General features: G+C 53.2%; 2 protein-coding genes across 3 annotated transcripts in view; both read left to right on the top strand.

Moving 5' to 3' along the window:
• The window catches only part of IKZF4 (IKAROS family zinc finger 4), a 33,970-nt gene extending 27,237 nt beyond the window's left edge, over window positions 1-6,733 (top strand). For both annotated transcript variants that reach the window (XM_085562785.1, XM_085562786.1), the window contains exon 9: window positions 3,949-6,733. In XM_085562785.1, the coding sequence (XP_085418911.1) occupies window positions 3,949-4,637 (689 nt within the window). In that variant the 3' untranslated portion in view covers window positions 4,638-6,733. The remainder of the gene's footprint in view (window positions 1-3,948) is intronic.
• A 3,925-nt stretch (window positions 6,734-10,658) lies between these two features.
• RPS26 (ribosomal protein S26) lies at window positions 10,659-15,840 on the top strand. Its single transcript, XM_077788710.2, has 5 exons — window positions 10,659-10,890; window positions 10,933-11,030; window positions 11,676-11,853; window positions 14,291-14,421; window positions 15,750-15,840. Exons 1-5 carry the CDS (start codon window positions 10,659-10,661, stop codon window positions 15,783-15,785), a joined length of 675 nt encoding a protein of 224 aa, XP_077644836.2. The 3' UTR covers window positions 15,786-15,840.
• Window positions 15,841-17,290: the final 1,450 nt, after the last annotated feature.

Raw genomic sequence — 17,290 nt, 5'->3', positions numbered from 1 at the left:
TATGGAAAAGGTGGAAAAAAATGGAAAAGATGGAAAAATTCCCTCAGCGGGAAGTGAGGGGCGGACTCGGGGATGGGTGGGGGGGGTGGGAAGGGATTCTCCACACAAAAGCCTCAAATTAACAAAAATCCTGCTTAAAATGAAAAATATATTCAATTTAAAAGTAAAGCATCCCTTTAAAAAAACATAAAAAATACTATTAAAAAATTTTTCCCTCACACTAAAAAAATCCCTTTAAATGTAAAAATACCCGCAAAATAACAAAAAAAAAAATCCTGAAATCAGCAAAAATCCGAGAGGATATTCTCCAAGCCACAGAAATTTGTGGGTGAGGAAAAGGTGGAAAAAAATTGGAAAAGGTGGAAAAATTCCCTCAGCGGGAAGTGAGGGGTGGCCTCAGGGATGGGTGGGTGGGGGGGGAGCGGGAAGGGATTTCCCACACAAAAGCCTCAAAGTGGAGCTCAGATTAACAAAAAAAACTGGCTTAAAATTAAAAATATGAATTAAAATTAAAATAAAAACATCCCTTTAAAAGATAAAAAAATTATTTAAAAATTTTTCCCTCACATTAACAAAAAATCCCCCTTAAAGGAAAAAATACAAAATAACCAAAAAATATCCTGAAATCAGCAAAAATCCGAGAGGAAATTCTCCAAGCCGCAGAAATTTGTGGGTAAGGAAAAGCTGGAAAAGGTGGAAAAGATGGAAAAGGTGGAAAAATTCCCTGGGCGGGAAGTGAGGGGCAGCCTCAGGCATTCCCCACACAAAGCCCTCAAATTAACAAAAATTCGGCTTATATTGGAAAATATAAATTCAAATTAAAAGAAAAGCAACTTGTTTTTTAAAAAAGCTTTAATTAAAGAAAATTCGCCTCACGCTAAAGAAAAACCCCCTTTAAAATAAAAAATGCCCGCAAAATAACCCACAAAATGGAGCTCAGGTTAACCAAAAACCGGCTTAAAATGAAAAATATAAATTCAAATTAAAAGCAAAGCCGTTCATTTTTTTAAAAAAGCTTTAATTAAAGAAAATTCCCCTCACACAAAAAAAACCCCACCTTAAATTAAAAAATATCTGCAAATTAATGGAAAAAACCCTCAAACTAACAGAAAATAGCTCAAATTGAAAAATACAAATTTAAATTAAAAGAAAAGCCGCTCATTTTTTAAAAAAACTTTTAATTAAAGAAATTTCTCCTCACAGTAAAGAAAACCCCTTTAAACTAAACAATACCTGCAAATTAATGAAAAAACCCTCAAATTAACAAAAAAACCACCTCAGTTTAAAAAAATACCCTTAAATTAAAAAAGAACCCCTCGAATTAAAAGAATTCTGCCTTTAAATTATAAAAAAACACCTTAAATTAACAGAAAAAACCCTTAATGGCTCAAATAAACAAAAAAAGCCACATCAAATTTAAAAAAAATACCTTAAATTTAAAAAAAAACCCTCAAATTAAACAATTTTGCCTTCAAATTTAAAAAAAACCCCTAAATTTACCAAAAAAACACCTAAAATCAAAAATACTTCTCAAATTAAAAAATTCTCTCCTCAAATTAACAAATCCCCCCCTCAAATTCCAAATTCTCCCCTCAGAATAAAAATTCACCTCAATTAAAACCCCTTAAACTAAAAGCAGCCCCTCAAATTAACAAAATACCCTTTTAAAATTTTTAAATATTATTTTTTTTAATTTTTAAAAAAATTTTAAAAGCCCAAATTTGGGTGTCCTCGTTCCATCCCAACCCCTCTGTCTGATTTTGGGGTTCCCCCATCCCACCTTGACCCCTTGTCAGAGATTTTGGGGTGTCTGTTCCCCACCCCTCTCTCTGATTTTGGGGCGCCCTGATGGTGTCCCCACAATTTCTCTCTCTGATTTGGGGTCCCCTCTCACATTTTGGGGTCCCCTCTCAGATTTTGGGCTTCCCGTCTCACATTTGGGGTTTCCCTCTCAGATTTTGAGGTTCTCCTCTCACATTTTGGGGTCCCCTCTCAGATTTTGGGGTTCCCCTCTCACATTTGGGGTGCCCCTCTCACATTTTGGGGTTCCCTCTCAGATTTCGGGGCTTCCCTCTCAGATTTTGGAGTCCCCTCTCTGATTTGGGGGTTCCCTGTCAGATTTTGGGGTTCCCTCTCTGATTTTGGGGTTCCCTCTCTCAGATTTCGGGGTTCCCCTCTCATATTTCGGGGTGCTCCCCTCCGATTTCGGGGTGCCCCTCTCAGATTTTGGGGTTCCCCTCTCAGATTCCAGGGTTCCCTCTCCAATTTTGGGCTGCCCCTCTCAGATTTCAGTGTTCCCCTTTCACATTTGGGGTTCTGCTCTCCGATTTCAGGATTCCCTCTCCGATTCCGGGGTTCCCTCTCTGGTCCCTCTCAGATTCCGGGGTTCCCTCTCCGATTTTGGGGTGCCCTTCTAACATTTCAGTGTTTCCCTCTCAGATTTTAGGTTCTGCTCTCTAATTTCAGGATTCCCCTCTCAGATTCCGGGGTTCCCTGTCAGATTTTAGGGTTCCCCTCTCAGATTTTTTTTTTTTCTGTCTGATTTTGGGGTGCCCTTCTCCCCGTCTCTGATTTTGGGGTGCCGCTCTCAGATCTTGGTGTTCCTCTCTCAGATTTCGGGGTTCCCCTCTCATATTTCGAGGTGCTCCCCTCCGATTTTGGGGTGCCCCTCTCAGATTTTGGGGTTCCCTCTCAGATTTTGGGGTTCCCTCTCCAATTTTGGGCTGCCCCTCTCAGATTTTGGGGTTCCCCTGTCAGATTTTGGGTTCCGCTCTCCGATTTCAGGATTCCCTCTCCGATTCCGTGGTTCTCTCTCAGATTTCGGGGCTCCCCTCTCACATTTTGGGGTTCCCTCTCAGATTTCGGGGCTTCCCTCTCACATTTTGGGGTCCCCTCTCTGATTTTAGGGTTCCCTCTCTCAGATTTCGGGGTTCCCCTCTCCTATTTCGGGGCTCCCCTCCAATTTTGGGGTGCCCCTCTCAGATTTCAGTGTTCCCCTCTCAGAGTTTGGGTTCCGCTCTCCGATTTCAGGATTCCCTCTCCGATTCCGGGGTTCCCTCTCAGATTTCGGGGCTCCCCTCTCACATTTTGGGGTTCCCTCTCACATTTTGGGGTTCCCTCTCTGATTTTGGGGTTCCCTCTCTCAGATTTCGGGGTTCCCCTCTCATATTTCGGGGTGCTCCCCTCAGATTTTGGTGTTCCCCTCTCACATTTTGGGTTCCGCTCTCCGATTTCAGGATTCCCTCTCCGATTCCGTGGTTCCCTCTCACATTTTGGGGTTCCCCTCTCAGATTTTGGTGTTCCCCTCTAACATTTTGGGTTCCGCTCTCCGATTTCAGGATTCCCTCTCCAATTCCTCGGTTCCCTCTCTGATTTTGGGGCTCCCTTCTCACATTTTGGGGTTCCCCTCTCAGATTTTGGTGTTCCCCTCTCACATTTTGGGTTCCACTCTCTGGTTTCAGGATTCCCTCTCCAATTCCTCGGTTCCCTCTCACATTTTGGGGTTCCCTCTCACATTTTGGGGCTCCCCTCTCACACTTTGGGGTTCCCCTCTCACACTTTGGGGTTCCCCTCTCACACTTTGGGGTTCCCTCTCTAATTCTGGGTTCCCCCGCAGGTGAGAAGCAGATGCGCTTCGCCCTCTCGGAGCTGCCCTTCGATGTCAGCCCCGCGTTCGACAAGGACGTGGGGGTTCCCTCTCTCACATTTTGGGGTTCCCTCTCACATTTTGGGGTTCCCTCTCTGATTTTGGGGTTCCCTCTCTCAGATTTCGGGGTTCCCCTCTCATATTTCGGGGTGCTCCCCTCAGATTTCAGTGTTCCCCTCTCACATTTTGGGTTCCGCTCTCCGATTTCAGGATTCCCTCTCCAATTCCTCGGTTCCCTCTCACACTTTGGGGTTCCCTCTCACATTTTGGGGTTCCCCCTCTAATTCTGGGTTCCCCCGCAGGTGAGAAGCAGATGCGCTTCGCCCTCTCGGAGCTGCCCTTCGATGTCAGCCCCGCGTTCGACAAGGACGTGGAGGTGCTCCCGTCCCGCGGCCACTCCCTGGAGCCGCCCTACGCCGGGCCGCTCTCGCTGCTGGGCTCCGCCGACCCTCTCCGCCCGCTCCGCCTGGCCACCAACTGCATCACCGAGGTCACGCCGGTCATCAGCTCCGTCTACACCCAAATCCAAGCCCTGCCCGCCCGCCTCGAGCTGCCGCGGGGCCGCGGCGACTCCTCGGAGGACGGCGCCGAAGGAATCCCGGTGATTTTCCGCAGCTCGGCCGGCGGGGCGTCCCCGTCCAACGGCTGCCACGACTCCACGGACACCGACAGCACCCAGGAGGAGCGAGCGGGCGGCGGCAGCAGCCGCCACAGCCCCGCCTATGCCAAGGAGGAGCCCAAGGAGGATCCCGACGGAGCGGCGAGGTGTTTCCCCAAGGAATCGCTGCGGGTGCTCAACGAGGAGGGCGAGCAGCTGCGGGCGTTCTGCTGCGAGCACTGCCGCGTGCTCTTCCTGGACCACGTCATGTTCACCATCCACATGGGCTGCCACGGCTTCAGGGACCCTTTCGAGTGCAACATCTGCGGCTACCGCAGCCAGGACCGCTACGAGTTCTCCTCGCACATCGTGCGCGGGGAGCACAAGATCTGAGGTGGGAGACGTCGCCCTTTCCTGCCTCCAATTTTCTGATTTTACCCCGGTTTTCCCCTCCTAAATTGTGCTCAGCAAACACAAATGTGAGATGGGAAAATTCCCCCTTTTCTTGCCTTCAATTTTCTGATTTTACCCCGGTTTTCCCCTCAAATCGTGCTCAGCAAACACAAAATGTGAGATGGGAAAATCCCCCCCTTTCCTGCCTCCAATTTTCTGATTTTACCCCGGTTTTCCCCTCCTAAATCGTGCTCAGCAAACACAAATGTGAGATGGGAAAATCCCCCCTTTTCCTGCCTCCAATTTTCTGATTTTACCCCGGTTTTCCCCTCCTAAATTGTGCTCAGCAAACACAAAATGTGAGATGGGAAAATCCCCGCTTTTCCTGCCTCAGATTCCCCAATTTCTTCCTCCTAAATCGTGCTCAGCAAACACAAAATGTGAGATGGGAAAATCCCCCCTTTCCTGCCTCCAATTTTCTGATTTTACCCCGGTTTCGCCTCGGTTTGCCCCTCCTGAGTTGTGCGTGGCAAGCACAAGATAGGGGTAGGAAAAGTTCTCCCCTTTTCCTGCCTCAAATTTCTCAATTTTCCCCTCCTAAATCGTGCTCAGCAAACACAAATGTGAGATGGGAAAATCCCCCCCTTTCCTGCCTCCAATTTTCTGATTTCGCCCCAGTTTTCCCTTCAAATCGTGCTCAGCAAACACAAATGTGAGATGGGAAAATCCCCCTTTTCCTGCCTCAAATTCCTGAATTTTCCCTTCCTGCATTGTGCAGGGCAAGCACAAAATGTGAGATGGGAAAATCCCCCTTTTTCTGCCCCCAATTTTCTGATCTCACCCCAGTTTTCCCCTCCTAAGTCGTGCACAGCAAACACAAATGTGAGATGGGAAAATCCCTCTTTTTCTGCCCCCAATTTTCTGATTTCACCCCAGTTTTCTCCTCCTAAGTCGTGCACAGCAAACTCAAAATGTGAGATGGGAAAATCCCCTTTTTCCTGCCTCCAATTCCCCAGTTTTCCCCTTCCAAACACAAAATGTGAGGTGGGAAAATCCCTCCCTTTCCTTCCTCCAATTCCCTGATTTTCCCCTCCCAAACAAAAAATGTGAGTTTGGAAAATTCCCCATCCTCAAATTCCCCTTTTTCTCCTCCCATTTCCTCTCCCACATTGTGGGCAAAATGTGAGGTTGGAAAAAAAAATCCCCTCTGTCTCAAATTCCCACTTTTCCCCCCCAATTTCCCCTCCTATTTCCCCTTTTTTTCCCTGTCCCATTTTCCCCTTTTCCCCTTGATTTTCCCCTCCTATTTTCCCATTTTTCCCTGATTTTCCCCTGCTATTTCCCCTTTTTCCCCCCTCCTATTTTCCCTTTTTCCCCCCAATTTTCCCCTCCCACATCATGCGCCACGAGCACAAAATGTGAGGTTGGAAAAATTCCCTCAAATTCCCTTTTTTCTCCCCAATTTTCCCCCTCCCTCCCATCCTTATAGGGCATGGAACTGTTGGGTTGTGTTATTTTTATTTTTATTTTCTTTTATACTCCTTTGCACTGACTTTGGCTAGAAAAAACAACAAAACAACACAAAAAAGTATTTAACAACAACAACAAAAAACCCCCAAAAAAACCCCAAAACCCGACCAGCCCCACCTAGGGAGAGCCCTTAATCCTCCTTTTTATAAACAAAGTTATTTAAATATTGAATAGGAACTTTTTTTCTGCTTTTTATTTCCCTTTCCCCTCGTTATTTATTAAGCTTTTCCGTTGCTCTTTTGATAATTCTTGGGGTTTTTCACCCCAAAAAAAAAGACAAAAAAAAAAAAAAAAAGACAAAAAAAGGTCTCACTTGAATTTTTGGAGACTGTTCCCCCCCTTGCCCTGCTCCCGCCCGTTCCCGGGCTAAAGGAACCTCAAAATTCGGTGCTAAACCCCCCCGGGACCCCCCAAAACTCAGCCTGACCCCCCCAGCCCGGGGGGAGCTGCCCCATCCTCAGCTTTAACCGGGGTACCCCGGAATGGGACGTGGGGACCCCCAAATCCTGCCCCAAATTCTCCCCCACATCCTTCCCCAATCCTTCCCCAAACCCCCAAAAAAGTCTCCCCCAAATCCTCTCCCAAATCCCCCAAATTCTTCCCTAAATCCCCCCAAAATCCTTCCCCAAATCCCCAAAAAATCCTGCCCCAAATTCTCCCCCAAATCCTTCCCTAAATCCTGCAAAAATTCTCCCCCAAATTCTCCCCCAGATACTTCCCCAAATTCTCCCCCAATCTTTCCCTAAATCCCTAAATTCTCCCCCAAATCCCCCAAAAATTCTCCCCAAATCCTTCCCAAATTCTCCCCCAAATCCTTCCCCAAGTCTCCCAAAAATCTTCCCCCAAATCCTTCCCAAATTCTCCCCCAAATTCTGCCCCAAATCCCCCAAAAATTCTCCCCAAATCCTTCCCAAATTCTCCCCCAAATCCCCCCAAGATTCTCCCCAAATCCTCCCCAAATCCTTCCCCAAATCCCCCAAAAATTCTCTTCCAAATCCCCCCCAAATTCTTCCCCAATCCTTCCCCAAATTTTTCCCCAAATCCCCCCCAAATTCTTCCCCAAGCCCCCCCCAAATCCTCTCCTGACCCCCCTAAATTGAGGGTGGGGGTCCTGGGGTCTCCCCCTCCCCCTGGGCACAGCCAGGGTGGGACCCCCAGATTTGGGGGATCCCCCAAATTTGGGCTGTGACAAAGAGGGAGGAGCTGGGGGGACCCCCAACCCCAGCCCCCCACCCATGGGGGACCCCAACCCCTCAGATTTGGGGGACCCCAGCCCCATTTCCCCCCATTTTGGGAGTCATCCCGCCCCCCATTTCCCTTCCAATTTGGGGGTCCCCCCCACCCCATTTCCCCCCAATTTTGGGGGGTCCCTCCACCCCACTCCCCCCACTTTAGGGGTCCCCCAGCCCCATTTCCCCCCACATTGGGTGGTCCCCCCACCCCATTTTGTGGGTTCCCCCCACCCCACTCCCCCATTTTGGGGGTGCCCCACATTTCCTCCCACATTTTGGGGGTCCCACTCCCCCCCACTTTGGGGGGGTCCCCCATTTCCCCCTTTTAGGGTCCCCCCACCCCATTTCCTCCTTTTAGGGTCCCCCCACCCCATTTCCCCCCCACTTTGGGTGCTCCCCCCACTTTGGGGGGATCCCCCCCATTCCCCCCCACATTTTGGGGTCCCACTGCACCCCCATTTCGGGGGTCCCCCATTTCCCCCTTTTAGGGTCCCCCCACCCCATTTCCTCCTTTTAGGGTCCCCCCACCCCATTTCCCCCCCACTTTGGGTGCTCCCCCCACTTTGGGGGGATCCCCCCCATTCCCCCCCACATTTTGGGGTCCTCCCCCATTCCCCCCACATTTTGGGGTCCCACTGCCCCCCATTTCGGGGGTCCCCCCACCCCATTTCCCCCTCTTAGGGTCCCCCCACCCCATTTCCCCCCCACTTTGGGTGCTCCCCCCACTTTGGGGTCCTCCCCCATTCCCCCCCACATTTTGGGGTCCTCCCCCATTTCCCCCCACATTTTGGGGTCCCACTGCCCCCCATTTCGGGGGTCCCCCCAGTTCCCCCGTTTGGGGGTGCCCCGGCCCAGGACGAACCAAACCAAAGCCGTTCCCTCGTGGGGACACCCGAGCACCTCAGCAGCGCCCGCTGCCCCCCCCCAAATTTTGGGGACTTTTGGGGACTTTCCCCCTCCCCCACGGCGCTCAGGGGGGGTCCCCCCATTTTTGGGGTACCCCCACCCCTCCCCCGGCGCCGGAACCGACCCAAAAAAGGGGCTTTGAACCCCAAAAAAGGGTTTGAGTTTTGGGGACTTTTGGGGACTTTTCCCCCTTTCCCCTCCCCCACGGCGCTCAGGGGGGTCCCCCAATTCCCATCCCCATTTTTGGGGTACCCCCACCCCTCCCCCGGCGCCGGAACCGACCCAAAACAGGGGCTTTGAACCCCAAAAAAAGGGTTTCAGTCCCAAATGGGGCTTTCCCTTTTTTCCATTCTTTTTCCCCTTTTTTCTCCCACATTTTCCATTTTATTTCCCTTTTTTTCCCCTTTTTTCTCCCCTTTTTCCTCCCCATTTTCCATTTTATTTCCCTTTTCCTCCCTTTTTTTCTCCCCTTTTCCATTTTATTTCATTTCCTCCCCCTTTTCCCCCCTTTTTTCTCCCCCTTCCCTATTTTATTTCAGTTTTCCCCCTTTTTTCTGCCCCTTTTTCCTTTTTCTCCCCCTTTTCCATTTTATTCCCCTTTTTTCCATTCTTTTCCCCCCATTTTTTCCACTTTTCCATTTTATTTCCCTTTTCCCCCCTTTTTCCATTCTTTTTTCCTCCTTTTCCATTTTATTCCCTTTTTACCATTCCTTTCTCCCCTTTTTTCTCCCCTTTTCCATTTTATTTCATTTCCCCCTTTTTCTCCCCCTTTTTTCCTCCCTTTCCCATTTTATTTCCATTTTCCCCCCTTTTTTCCTCCCTTTCCCATTTTATTTCCATTTCCCCCCTTTTTTCTCCCCTTTTCCCCATTATTTCCCCCCCATTTTCTTCCCCTTTCCCATTTAATTTCCATTTTATTTCCCTTTTTCCCCCTATTTCCCCCCCCCCACCCCCCAAACTGTAGGAATTTAAGAATTTAGGAAATTTAGGAATTTTCTACGACCTCCAGGTGGCTTTACCCTGTAAATATCTATTTTTTAAACCCGACAGATGAAGAACAAAACGAGGATGTGCAATACCCCCAACCCCCCAAAAAAATCCCGAGGAATTCATGGATTTGCCGTTGTTTTTTTTGATTTTTTTTCCTTTTTTTCCCTTTTTTTGTGAGGTTTTGGAGCCTTTTTTTCCCCCCCTTTTCCCGGGAGCTTTTGTAGCTGTAAAATATTGTAATTAATGACTTGTTGTTAACGAGATCTGCTGTAAGTTTTGTACTGTAACTGCCCGAGGCTCGGCTTCCAATTAAACGGGAATAATTTAATGTGCCCCAAAATTCCAGGGCCTGCTTGGGGACACTGGGGACAGAAATGGGGATAAATGACACAGAAATGGGGAAAAAGGACACGGAAATGGGAATAAAGGACACGGAAATGGGGAAAAAGGACAGAAATGGGGATAAAGGACACGGAAATGGGGATAAAGGACACGGAAATGGGGAAAAAGGACACGGAAATGGGGATAAAGGACACGGAAATGGGGATAAAGGACACGGAAATGGGGAAAAAGGACACGGAAATGGGGATAAAGGACACGGAAATGGGGAAAAAGGACACGGAAATGGGGATAAAGGACAGAAATGGGGATAAAGGACACGGAAATGGGGATAAAGGACACGGAAATGGGGATAAAGGACACGGAAATGGGGAAAAAGGACACGGAAATGGGGATAAAGGACAGAAATGGGGATAAAGGACACGGAAATGGGGAAAAAGGACACGGAAATGGGGATAAAGGACACGGAAATGGGGATAAAGGACACGGAAATGGGGATAAATGACACAGAAATGGGGATAAAGGACACGGAAATGGGGACAGGGATGGGGACAGGGGACATTTGGGACATTGGGGACATCCAGAAATGGGGACAAAGGGCAGAAATGGGGACAGGGAAAATCAGAAATGGGGACAGGGGACACTGGGGACATCCAGAAATGGGGGCAGTGGACATTGGGGACACAGAAATGGGGACAGGGGTAGAAACGGGGACATTGGGGACACAGAAATGGGGACAGGGGACAGAAACGGGGACATTGGGTACAACCAAAAATGGGGACAGGGGACACAGAAACGGGGACAAGGGACATGGGGGACATCCAGGAATGGGGACAAAGAGCATGGGGGACACCCGGACATTGGGGACACTGGGGACAAAGGACATTGGGGTCTCTCTTAGGGGATTTTGGGGGGGCACAGGACACTGGGGATCCCCAAGAGGGGACAGGGGACACTGGGGATCCCCAAGAGGGGACAGGGGACACTGGGGACACCCGGCCTTGGGGACACCCCCATGTCACCGATGCCCCCCAGAAATGGCGGCGGGGCCACCGCCCCATTCCGGACTCCATTTCCCAGCAGCCCTCGCGGCGCGCGCGCCCTGCGGATGACGTCACACGCACAGCGCGGGAGCAATCTCACGTGCGCGGCGCGGATCCCTCCGCCCACCGCAGGAAAAATAGTCCCCAAAACCATCCCCGCTCCCGTTAATTCCCCCGCCGCTCTCCGCCCGCCCCACCCGCTCCGGTGCCTCGGTGGAGTCTCCGCGAGTCTTTCTGGGGTATCCGCGTGAGAAGCGGAGCGGAGGGAGCGGAGGGAGCGGAGGGAGCGGAGGGATATAAGGGCGGCGGTGCTGCGGTCGCGCCTCTTCCGGTTCTCCCTCAGAGCCGCCATGGTGAGCGCGGCGTGGCCGGGAGCGCCCGGGGGGCTCGGGGGGGATCGTGGGGGGACCGGGAGGGATCGGGGGGGGCTCGGGGGGCTCCGAGGGACCCTCTGAGGGGGGGCGGGGGGGCGGGGGAGGGGTTTGGGGGGGGGATCGGAGAGGGGTGTGGGGTCTGTGTGGGGCTGGGGGTGCTGAGGGGGATTTGGGGTATCCAGGAGGATTTTGGGGGCGATCAAAGAGGGTTTTGGGGTCTGTGTGGGGCAGGGGGTGCTGAGGGGGTTTTGGGGTCTCCAGGAGGATTTTGGGGGACACAAAGAGCAGTGTGAGTTTTTGGGGCTGATCCAGGTGAGTTTTTGGGATTTTTCTCACACTAATCCAGATGAGTTTTTGGGATTTTTCTGAGCCTGATCCAGGTGAGTTTTTGGGGCTGATCCAGGTGATTTTTTGGGATTTTTCTGACGCTGATCCAGGATTTTTCTTGGGCTGACCCAGATGACATTTTTGGATTTTTTCTTAGCCTCACCCACTCAAAATTCCTCTCTTTTCCTCGCGCTTCACCGAATTCCCCCCAGCACTTTCCCCACTGGACCTTTCACTATTCCCCCCACGCCAGCCCATAATTTCCCCCTTTCACCCCCTCGTTTTTCCCCCTTTCAGACCAAGAAGAGGAGGAACAACGGGCGTGCCAAGAAGGGCCGGGGGCACGTGCAGCCCATCCGCTGCACCAACTGCGCCCGCTGCGTGCCCAAGGACAAGGCCATCAAGAAATTCGTCATCAGGAACATCGTGGAGGCTGCTGCAGTCAGGGACATCTCCGAGGCCAGCGTCTTCGACTGTGAGTCTGGGGAACCCCAAAAAACCTGTCCCTGCTGGGCCCTGAAATCTGGGATTTTGGCGCATCGAATAATTCAAATTTTTCGCTCCAAAAAGTTGTTACTGTGCTTTCGAAATTAGCGGCGTTGAGCCCCCAAAACAGTGTTTCTGTCAAGCCAAAATAAAGCACTTTTCACCTCAAAAAATAGTCCTTGTCCCAGCCCAAAAAGTAGTAATTGTCATCCTCGAAAATTAGTCTGTCACCCCTAAAAAATAGTTCTTGTCACTCCCAAAGCAGTGCCACTGTAACCCCTAAAAAATAGTCCTTGTCACCCTCAAAACAGTGTCTCTGTCACCCCCAAAAATAGTCCTTGTCACCCCCAAAACAGTGTCTCTGTCACCCCTAAAAAAATAGCTTTTGTCACCCATAAAAGTGTCTGTCACCCCCAAAAATAGTTCTTGTCACCCCCAAAACAGTGTTTCTGTCAAGCCAAAACAAAGCACTTTTCACCTCAAAAAATAGTCCCTGTCCCAGCCCAAAAAGTAGTAATTGTCATCCCCAAAAAATAGTCTGTCACCCCTAAAAAATAGTTCTTGTCAGCCCCAAAATGAAGTCCTTTTTACCCCCAGAAAATAGTCCTTGTCACCCCAAAATCGGTCCCTGGTGTGCCCTGAAATCGGGGGTTTTGGTGTTTGGAGCTTGGAGTATTTTGTGCTGTTCACCCCCCAAAAAATTGTCCTTGTCTCATCCCAAAATAGTGCCTCTGTCACCCTCAGAAAATTGTCCCTCTCATCCCAAAATATTGTTCTTTTCTCACCCCAAAAAAATAGTTCTTCTCACCCCCAGTCCCAAAAACTCCAATCCCAAAAATCCCAAAAACTCACCTGGATCAGCCCCATAAACACCCCGCAGATTGACCTGGATCAGGCTCAGAAAAATCCCAAAATCTCACCTGGATCAGGCTCAGAAAAATCCCAAAAACTCACCTGGATCAGGCTCAGAAAAATCCCAAAGACCCCCTGGATCAGCCCCAAATAGTGTCCTTGTTACCCCAAAATAAAGTCCTTTTTATCCCCCAAAAATAGTCCCTGTCACCCCCAAAAAATAGTCCTTGTCTCCCCAAAAAACAGTCCTTGTCACCCCAAAAAACAGTCCTTGTTTCCCCAAAAAACAGTCCTTGTCTCCCCAAAAAACAGTCCTTGTCACCCCAAAAAACAGTCCTTGTTTCCCCAAAAAACAGTCCTTGTCACCCCCAAATAGCCCCTATGGCACCCCAAAATAGTGCCTGCCACCCCCAGGGTCCCTGGCTGTATTTTTGGGGTCCCTGGATATGTTTTTGGGGGTCCCCGAGTGTATTTTTTGGTGTTTTTGGGGTTCCTGGTGTGGGGTTTTTGGGGTCCCTGGATGTATTTTTGGGATCCCTGGCTGTGTTTTTTGGGGTTTTTGTTATCCCTGGATGCGTTTTTTGGGGTTTTTGGGGTCCCTGGGTGTGTTTTTTAGGGTTTTTGGAATCCCTGGTTACATTTTTGGGGTCCCTGGTTACGTTTTTGGGGTGTCTGAACCCCGTTTTCCCTCCCCAGCCTACGTGCTGCCCAAGCTGTACGTGAAGCTGCATTACTGGGGGTGTTTTTGGGGTCTCTGAGTGTATTTTTTTGGGGTTTTTGGGGTCCCTGGTTACGTTTTTGGGGTCCCTGAACCCCGTTTTCCCTCCCCAGCCTACGTGCTGCCCAAGCTGTACGTGAAGCTGCATTACTGGGGGTGTTTTTGGGGTCCCTGGGTGTGTTTTTGGGGTTTTTGTGATTCCTGGTTACATTTTTGGGGTCCCTGGGTGTGTTTTTTGGGGTTTTTGGGGTCCCTGGGTGTGTTTTTGGGGTCCCTGGTTACGTTTTTGGGGTCCCTGAACCCCGTTTTCCCTCCCCAGCCTACGTGCTGCCCAAGCTGTACGTCAAGCTGCATTACTGGGGGTGTTTTTGGGGTCCCTGGGTGTGTTTTTTAGGGTTTTTGAGCTCCCTGGGTGTGGTTTTTGGGGTTTTTGGGGTCCCAGGTTAGGTTTTTGGGGTCCCTGGTTACATTTTTGGGGTCCCTGGTTACGTTTTTGGGGTGTCTGAACCCCGTTTTCCCTCCCCAGCCTACGTGCTGCCCAAGCTGTACGTGAAGCTGCATTACTGGGGGTGTTTTTGGGGTCCCTGGGTGTGTTTTTTAGGGTTTTTGGGGTCCCTGGGTGTGGTTTTTGGGGTTTTTGGGGTCCCTGGTTACGTTTTTGGGGTCCCTGAACCCCGTTTTCCCTCCCCAGCCTACGTGCTGCCCAAGCTGTACGTCAAGCTGCATTACTGGGGGTGTTTTTGGGGTCCCTGGGTGTGTTTTTTAGGGTTTTTGGGGTCCCTGGGTGTGGTTTTTGGGGTTTTTGGGGTCCCTGGTTACGTTTTTGGGGTGCCTGAACCCCGTTTTCCCTCCCCAGCCTACGTGCTGCCCAAGCTGTACGTCAAGCTGCATTACTGCGTCAGCTGCGCCATCCACAGCAAGGTGGTTCGCAACCGCTCCCGCGAGGCCCGCAAGGACCGGACCCCCCCGCCCCGCTTCCGCCCCGCCGTGAGTCTGGGGGGTCCCCGAGGGGTTTGGGGGGGTCCCCGAAGGGTTTGGGGGGGTCCATGAGGGGTCTGGGGGGTCCTTGAGGTGTCTGGGGGGGTCCATGAGGGGTTTGGGAGGGTCCCCGAGGGGTCTGGGGGGGTCCATGAGGGGTTTGGGGGGGTCCATGAGGGGTTTGGGGGGTCCCCGAGGGGTTTGGGGGGGTCCATGAAGGGTTTGGGGGGTCCCCGAGGGGTCTGGGGGGGTTTATGAGGGGTCTGGGGGGTCCCCGAGGGGTTTGTGGGGTCCCTAAGGGGTTTGGGAGGGTCCCCGAGGGGTCTGGGGGGGTCCCTGAGGGGTTTGGGAGGGTCCCTGACGGGTTTGGGGGGTCCATTAGAGGTTTGTGGGGTTCTCAAGGTGTCTGGGGGGGTCCCCGAGGTGTCTGGGGGGGTCCATGAGGGGTTTGGGGGGGTCCATGAAGGGTTTGGGGGGTCCATGAGGGGTTTGGGGGGGTCCCCGAGGGGTCTGGGGGTGTCCCTGAGGGGTTTGGGAGGGTCCCTGAGGGGTCTGGGGGGTCCATGAGGGGTTTGGGGGGTCCCTGAGGGGATTGAAGGGTCCCAGGTGTGTTCAAAAGGGGTTTGGGGGGGTCTCTGTGGGGTTGGGGGTGTCCCCGATGGGTTTGGAAGGGTCCTGGAGGGGTTTGGGGGGGTCCCAGGGCGGTTTGGGGGTGCCCCAGGCTTCTTTGGGGGCATCCCTGAGGGGTTTTGGGGGGTCCCCGAGGGGTTTGAGGGGTCCCAAGGGTGTTCAGAAGGGTCCTGGAGGGGTTTGGGGGGGTCCCCCAGGGGTCCCAGGGGCTTGGCGGGGTCTGGGGGTGTCCCTGAGGGGTTTTGGGGGTCCCTGAGGGGTTTGGAGGTCCCAGGGATGTTTGGGGGGGGATCCCCAAGGGGTTTGGGGGGTCCCAGGGGTGTTGAGAAGGGACCTGGAGGGGTCCCAGAGGGGTTTTGGGGGGTCCCAGAGGGCGTTTGGGGGGGTCTGGGGGTACCTGGAGGGGGTTTTGGGGGTCCTAAAGGGTTCTTGAGGGGGTCCCAGGGAGCATTTGGGGGGATTTTGGGGGCACCAAAGGGGTTTGGGGGGGTCCTTGGGGGTCCCACACAATTTAGGGGATCCCAAGGGGTCTCAGGGGGTTTTGGGGGGTCCCAGGGGACGTTTGGGGGGGATCCTGGAGGGGTCTGGGGGTACCTGGGTGGGGGTCCCACACAGTTTTGGGGGTTCCTGGAAGGATTTTTGGGGGGTCCCATGGGTCTGTGCCCCCCCCCCCTCCAGCCCCCCTAATTTTGGGGTTCTCTCTGCAGGGAGCCGCCCCCCGCCCCCCCCCAAAACCCATGTGAGGACCCCCGGAGCCGCGGGACCCCCAGAGCAGCGTCAATAAAGGATCTGCCCCAGCCCGCTCGTTTTGGGGGGATTTGGGAATTTGGGGGGTCCTGAGGGTGTTTTGGGGGGGATTTGGGATTTTTGGGGGGTCCTGAGGGGTCTCAGGATCTCCCCCAGCCCGCTCGTTTTGGGGGGATTTGGGAATTTGGGGGGTCCTGAGGGTGTTTTGGGGGGGATTTGGGATTTTTGGGGGGTCCTGAGGGGTCTCAGGATCTCCCCCAGCCCGCTTGTTTTGGGGGGATTTGGGATTTTTGGGGGGTCCTGAGGGTGTTTTGGGGGGATTTGGGATTTTGGGGGGTCCTGAGTGAGGGGGTCTCAGGATCTGCCCGAACCCGTTCGATTTTTGGGGGGACTCGGGGTTTTGGGGGGTCCTGAGGGGGTCTCTGATCTTACTCCGTGGTTTTGGGGATTTGGGGGGGCTCCGGGTTCCTCCAGTGTGGCCTGGGGGTGTTTGGGGCCAGACCCCCCGTTTTTGGGGTGTTTGGGGCCAGACCCCCCCCATTTTGGGGTGTTTGGGGCCAGACCCCCCGGTTTTGGGGTGTTTGGGGCCAGACCCCCCCCATTTTGGGGTGTTTGGGGCCAGACCCCCCGTTTTTGGGGCCAGACCCCCCCCATTTTGGGGTGTTTGGGGCCAGACCCCCTGGTTTTGGGGCAGGACCCTCCCCGTTTTTGGGGTGTTTGGGGTCAGACCCCCCGGTTTTGGGATTTTTTGGGGTCAGACCCCCCGTTTTTGGGGTGTTTGGGGTCAGACCCCCCGTTTTTGGGGTCAGAACCGCCGGTTTTGGCATTTTTGGGGTCAGACCCCTGCCCCCGTTTTGGGGGGGGTCTTCAATGGTCCCTACCTCCCCTCCCCCTCCCGTTCGATTCTTTGGGGAGGGGTCTCGATGAGACCGGGGGGTACAAACGGGGCTGGGGGGCACCGGTGACCGGACCGGGGGCATGGAGAGGGTGAACCGGGACCGGGGGTGTGAACGGGACCGGGGGCACGGAGGGGGCGAATTGAGACCGGGACCGGGACCGGGGGTCGGCGGGACCGGGCGTGTGAACGGGGCTGGGGGCACCGGCGACCGGACCGGGGGTCCAGAGGGGGCGAACCGGGACCGGGACCGGGGGTGTGAACGGGACTGGGGGCACCGGGAGTCCGGAGGGGGCGAATTTGCTCCGGTACCGGGACTGGGACCGGGGGCGCGGCGGGACCGGTGGTGTGAACGGGGCTGGGGGGGCACCGGCGACCGGACCGGGGCTCGGAGAGGGCGAACCGGGACCGGGGGATGTGAACGGGGCCGGGGGCACCGGGAGCTCGTAGAGGGCGAATTTGCACCGGGACCGGCACCGGGACCGGGCTGGGGGCGTGGGGGCTTCACTTGACCGGACCGGAGGGCCCCGGGCCGGGCTGGAGGCGCCGCGCGGGGCCGGTCCCGGCCCGGTGAGGGCGGCCGCTGCCGGTGCCACCGCCCCGGGC

Source organism: Lonchura striata, chromosome 29 (assembly GCF_050655825.1).
Source record: "Lonchura striata isolate lonStrDom1 chromosome 29, ASM5065582v1, whole genome shotgun sequence".
In the NCBI taxonomy this organism is placed as follows: domain Eukaryota; kingdom Metazoa; phylum Chordata; class Aves; order Passeriformes; family Estrildidae; genus Lonchura; species Lonchura striata.
Note: the sequence above shows the minus strand (reverse complement) of the source record. Positions and strands in the feature narration are given on the sequence as shown.

What these genes read in the sequence shown, in the direction of transcription:
- RPS26 (XM_077788710.2), top strand. Translation starts at nt 10,659, where the DNA reads ATGCCCCCCAGAAATGGCGGCGGGGCCACCGCCCCATTCCGGACTCCA. An exon ending in TCTCCCTCAGAGCCGCCATG is followed by an intron (nt 11,031 to 11,675) that starts GTGAGCGCGGCG and finishes TCCCCCTTTCAG; the next exon opens with ACCAAGAAGAGGAGGAACAA. An exon ending in CGCCCCGCTTCCGCCCCGCC is followed by an intron (nt 14,422 to 15,749) that starts GTGAGTCTGGGG and finishes TTCTCTCTGCAG; the next exon opens with GGAGCCGCCCCCCGCCCCCC.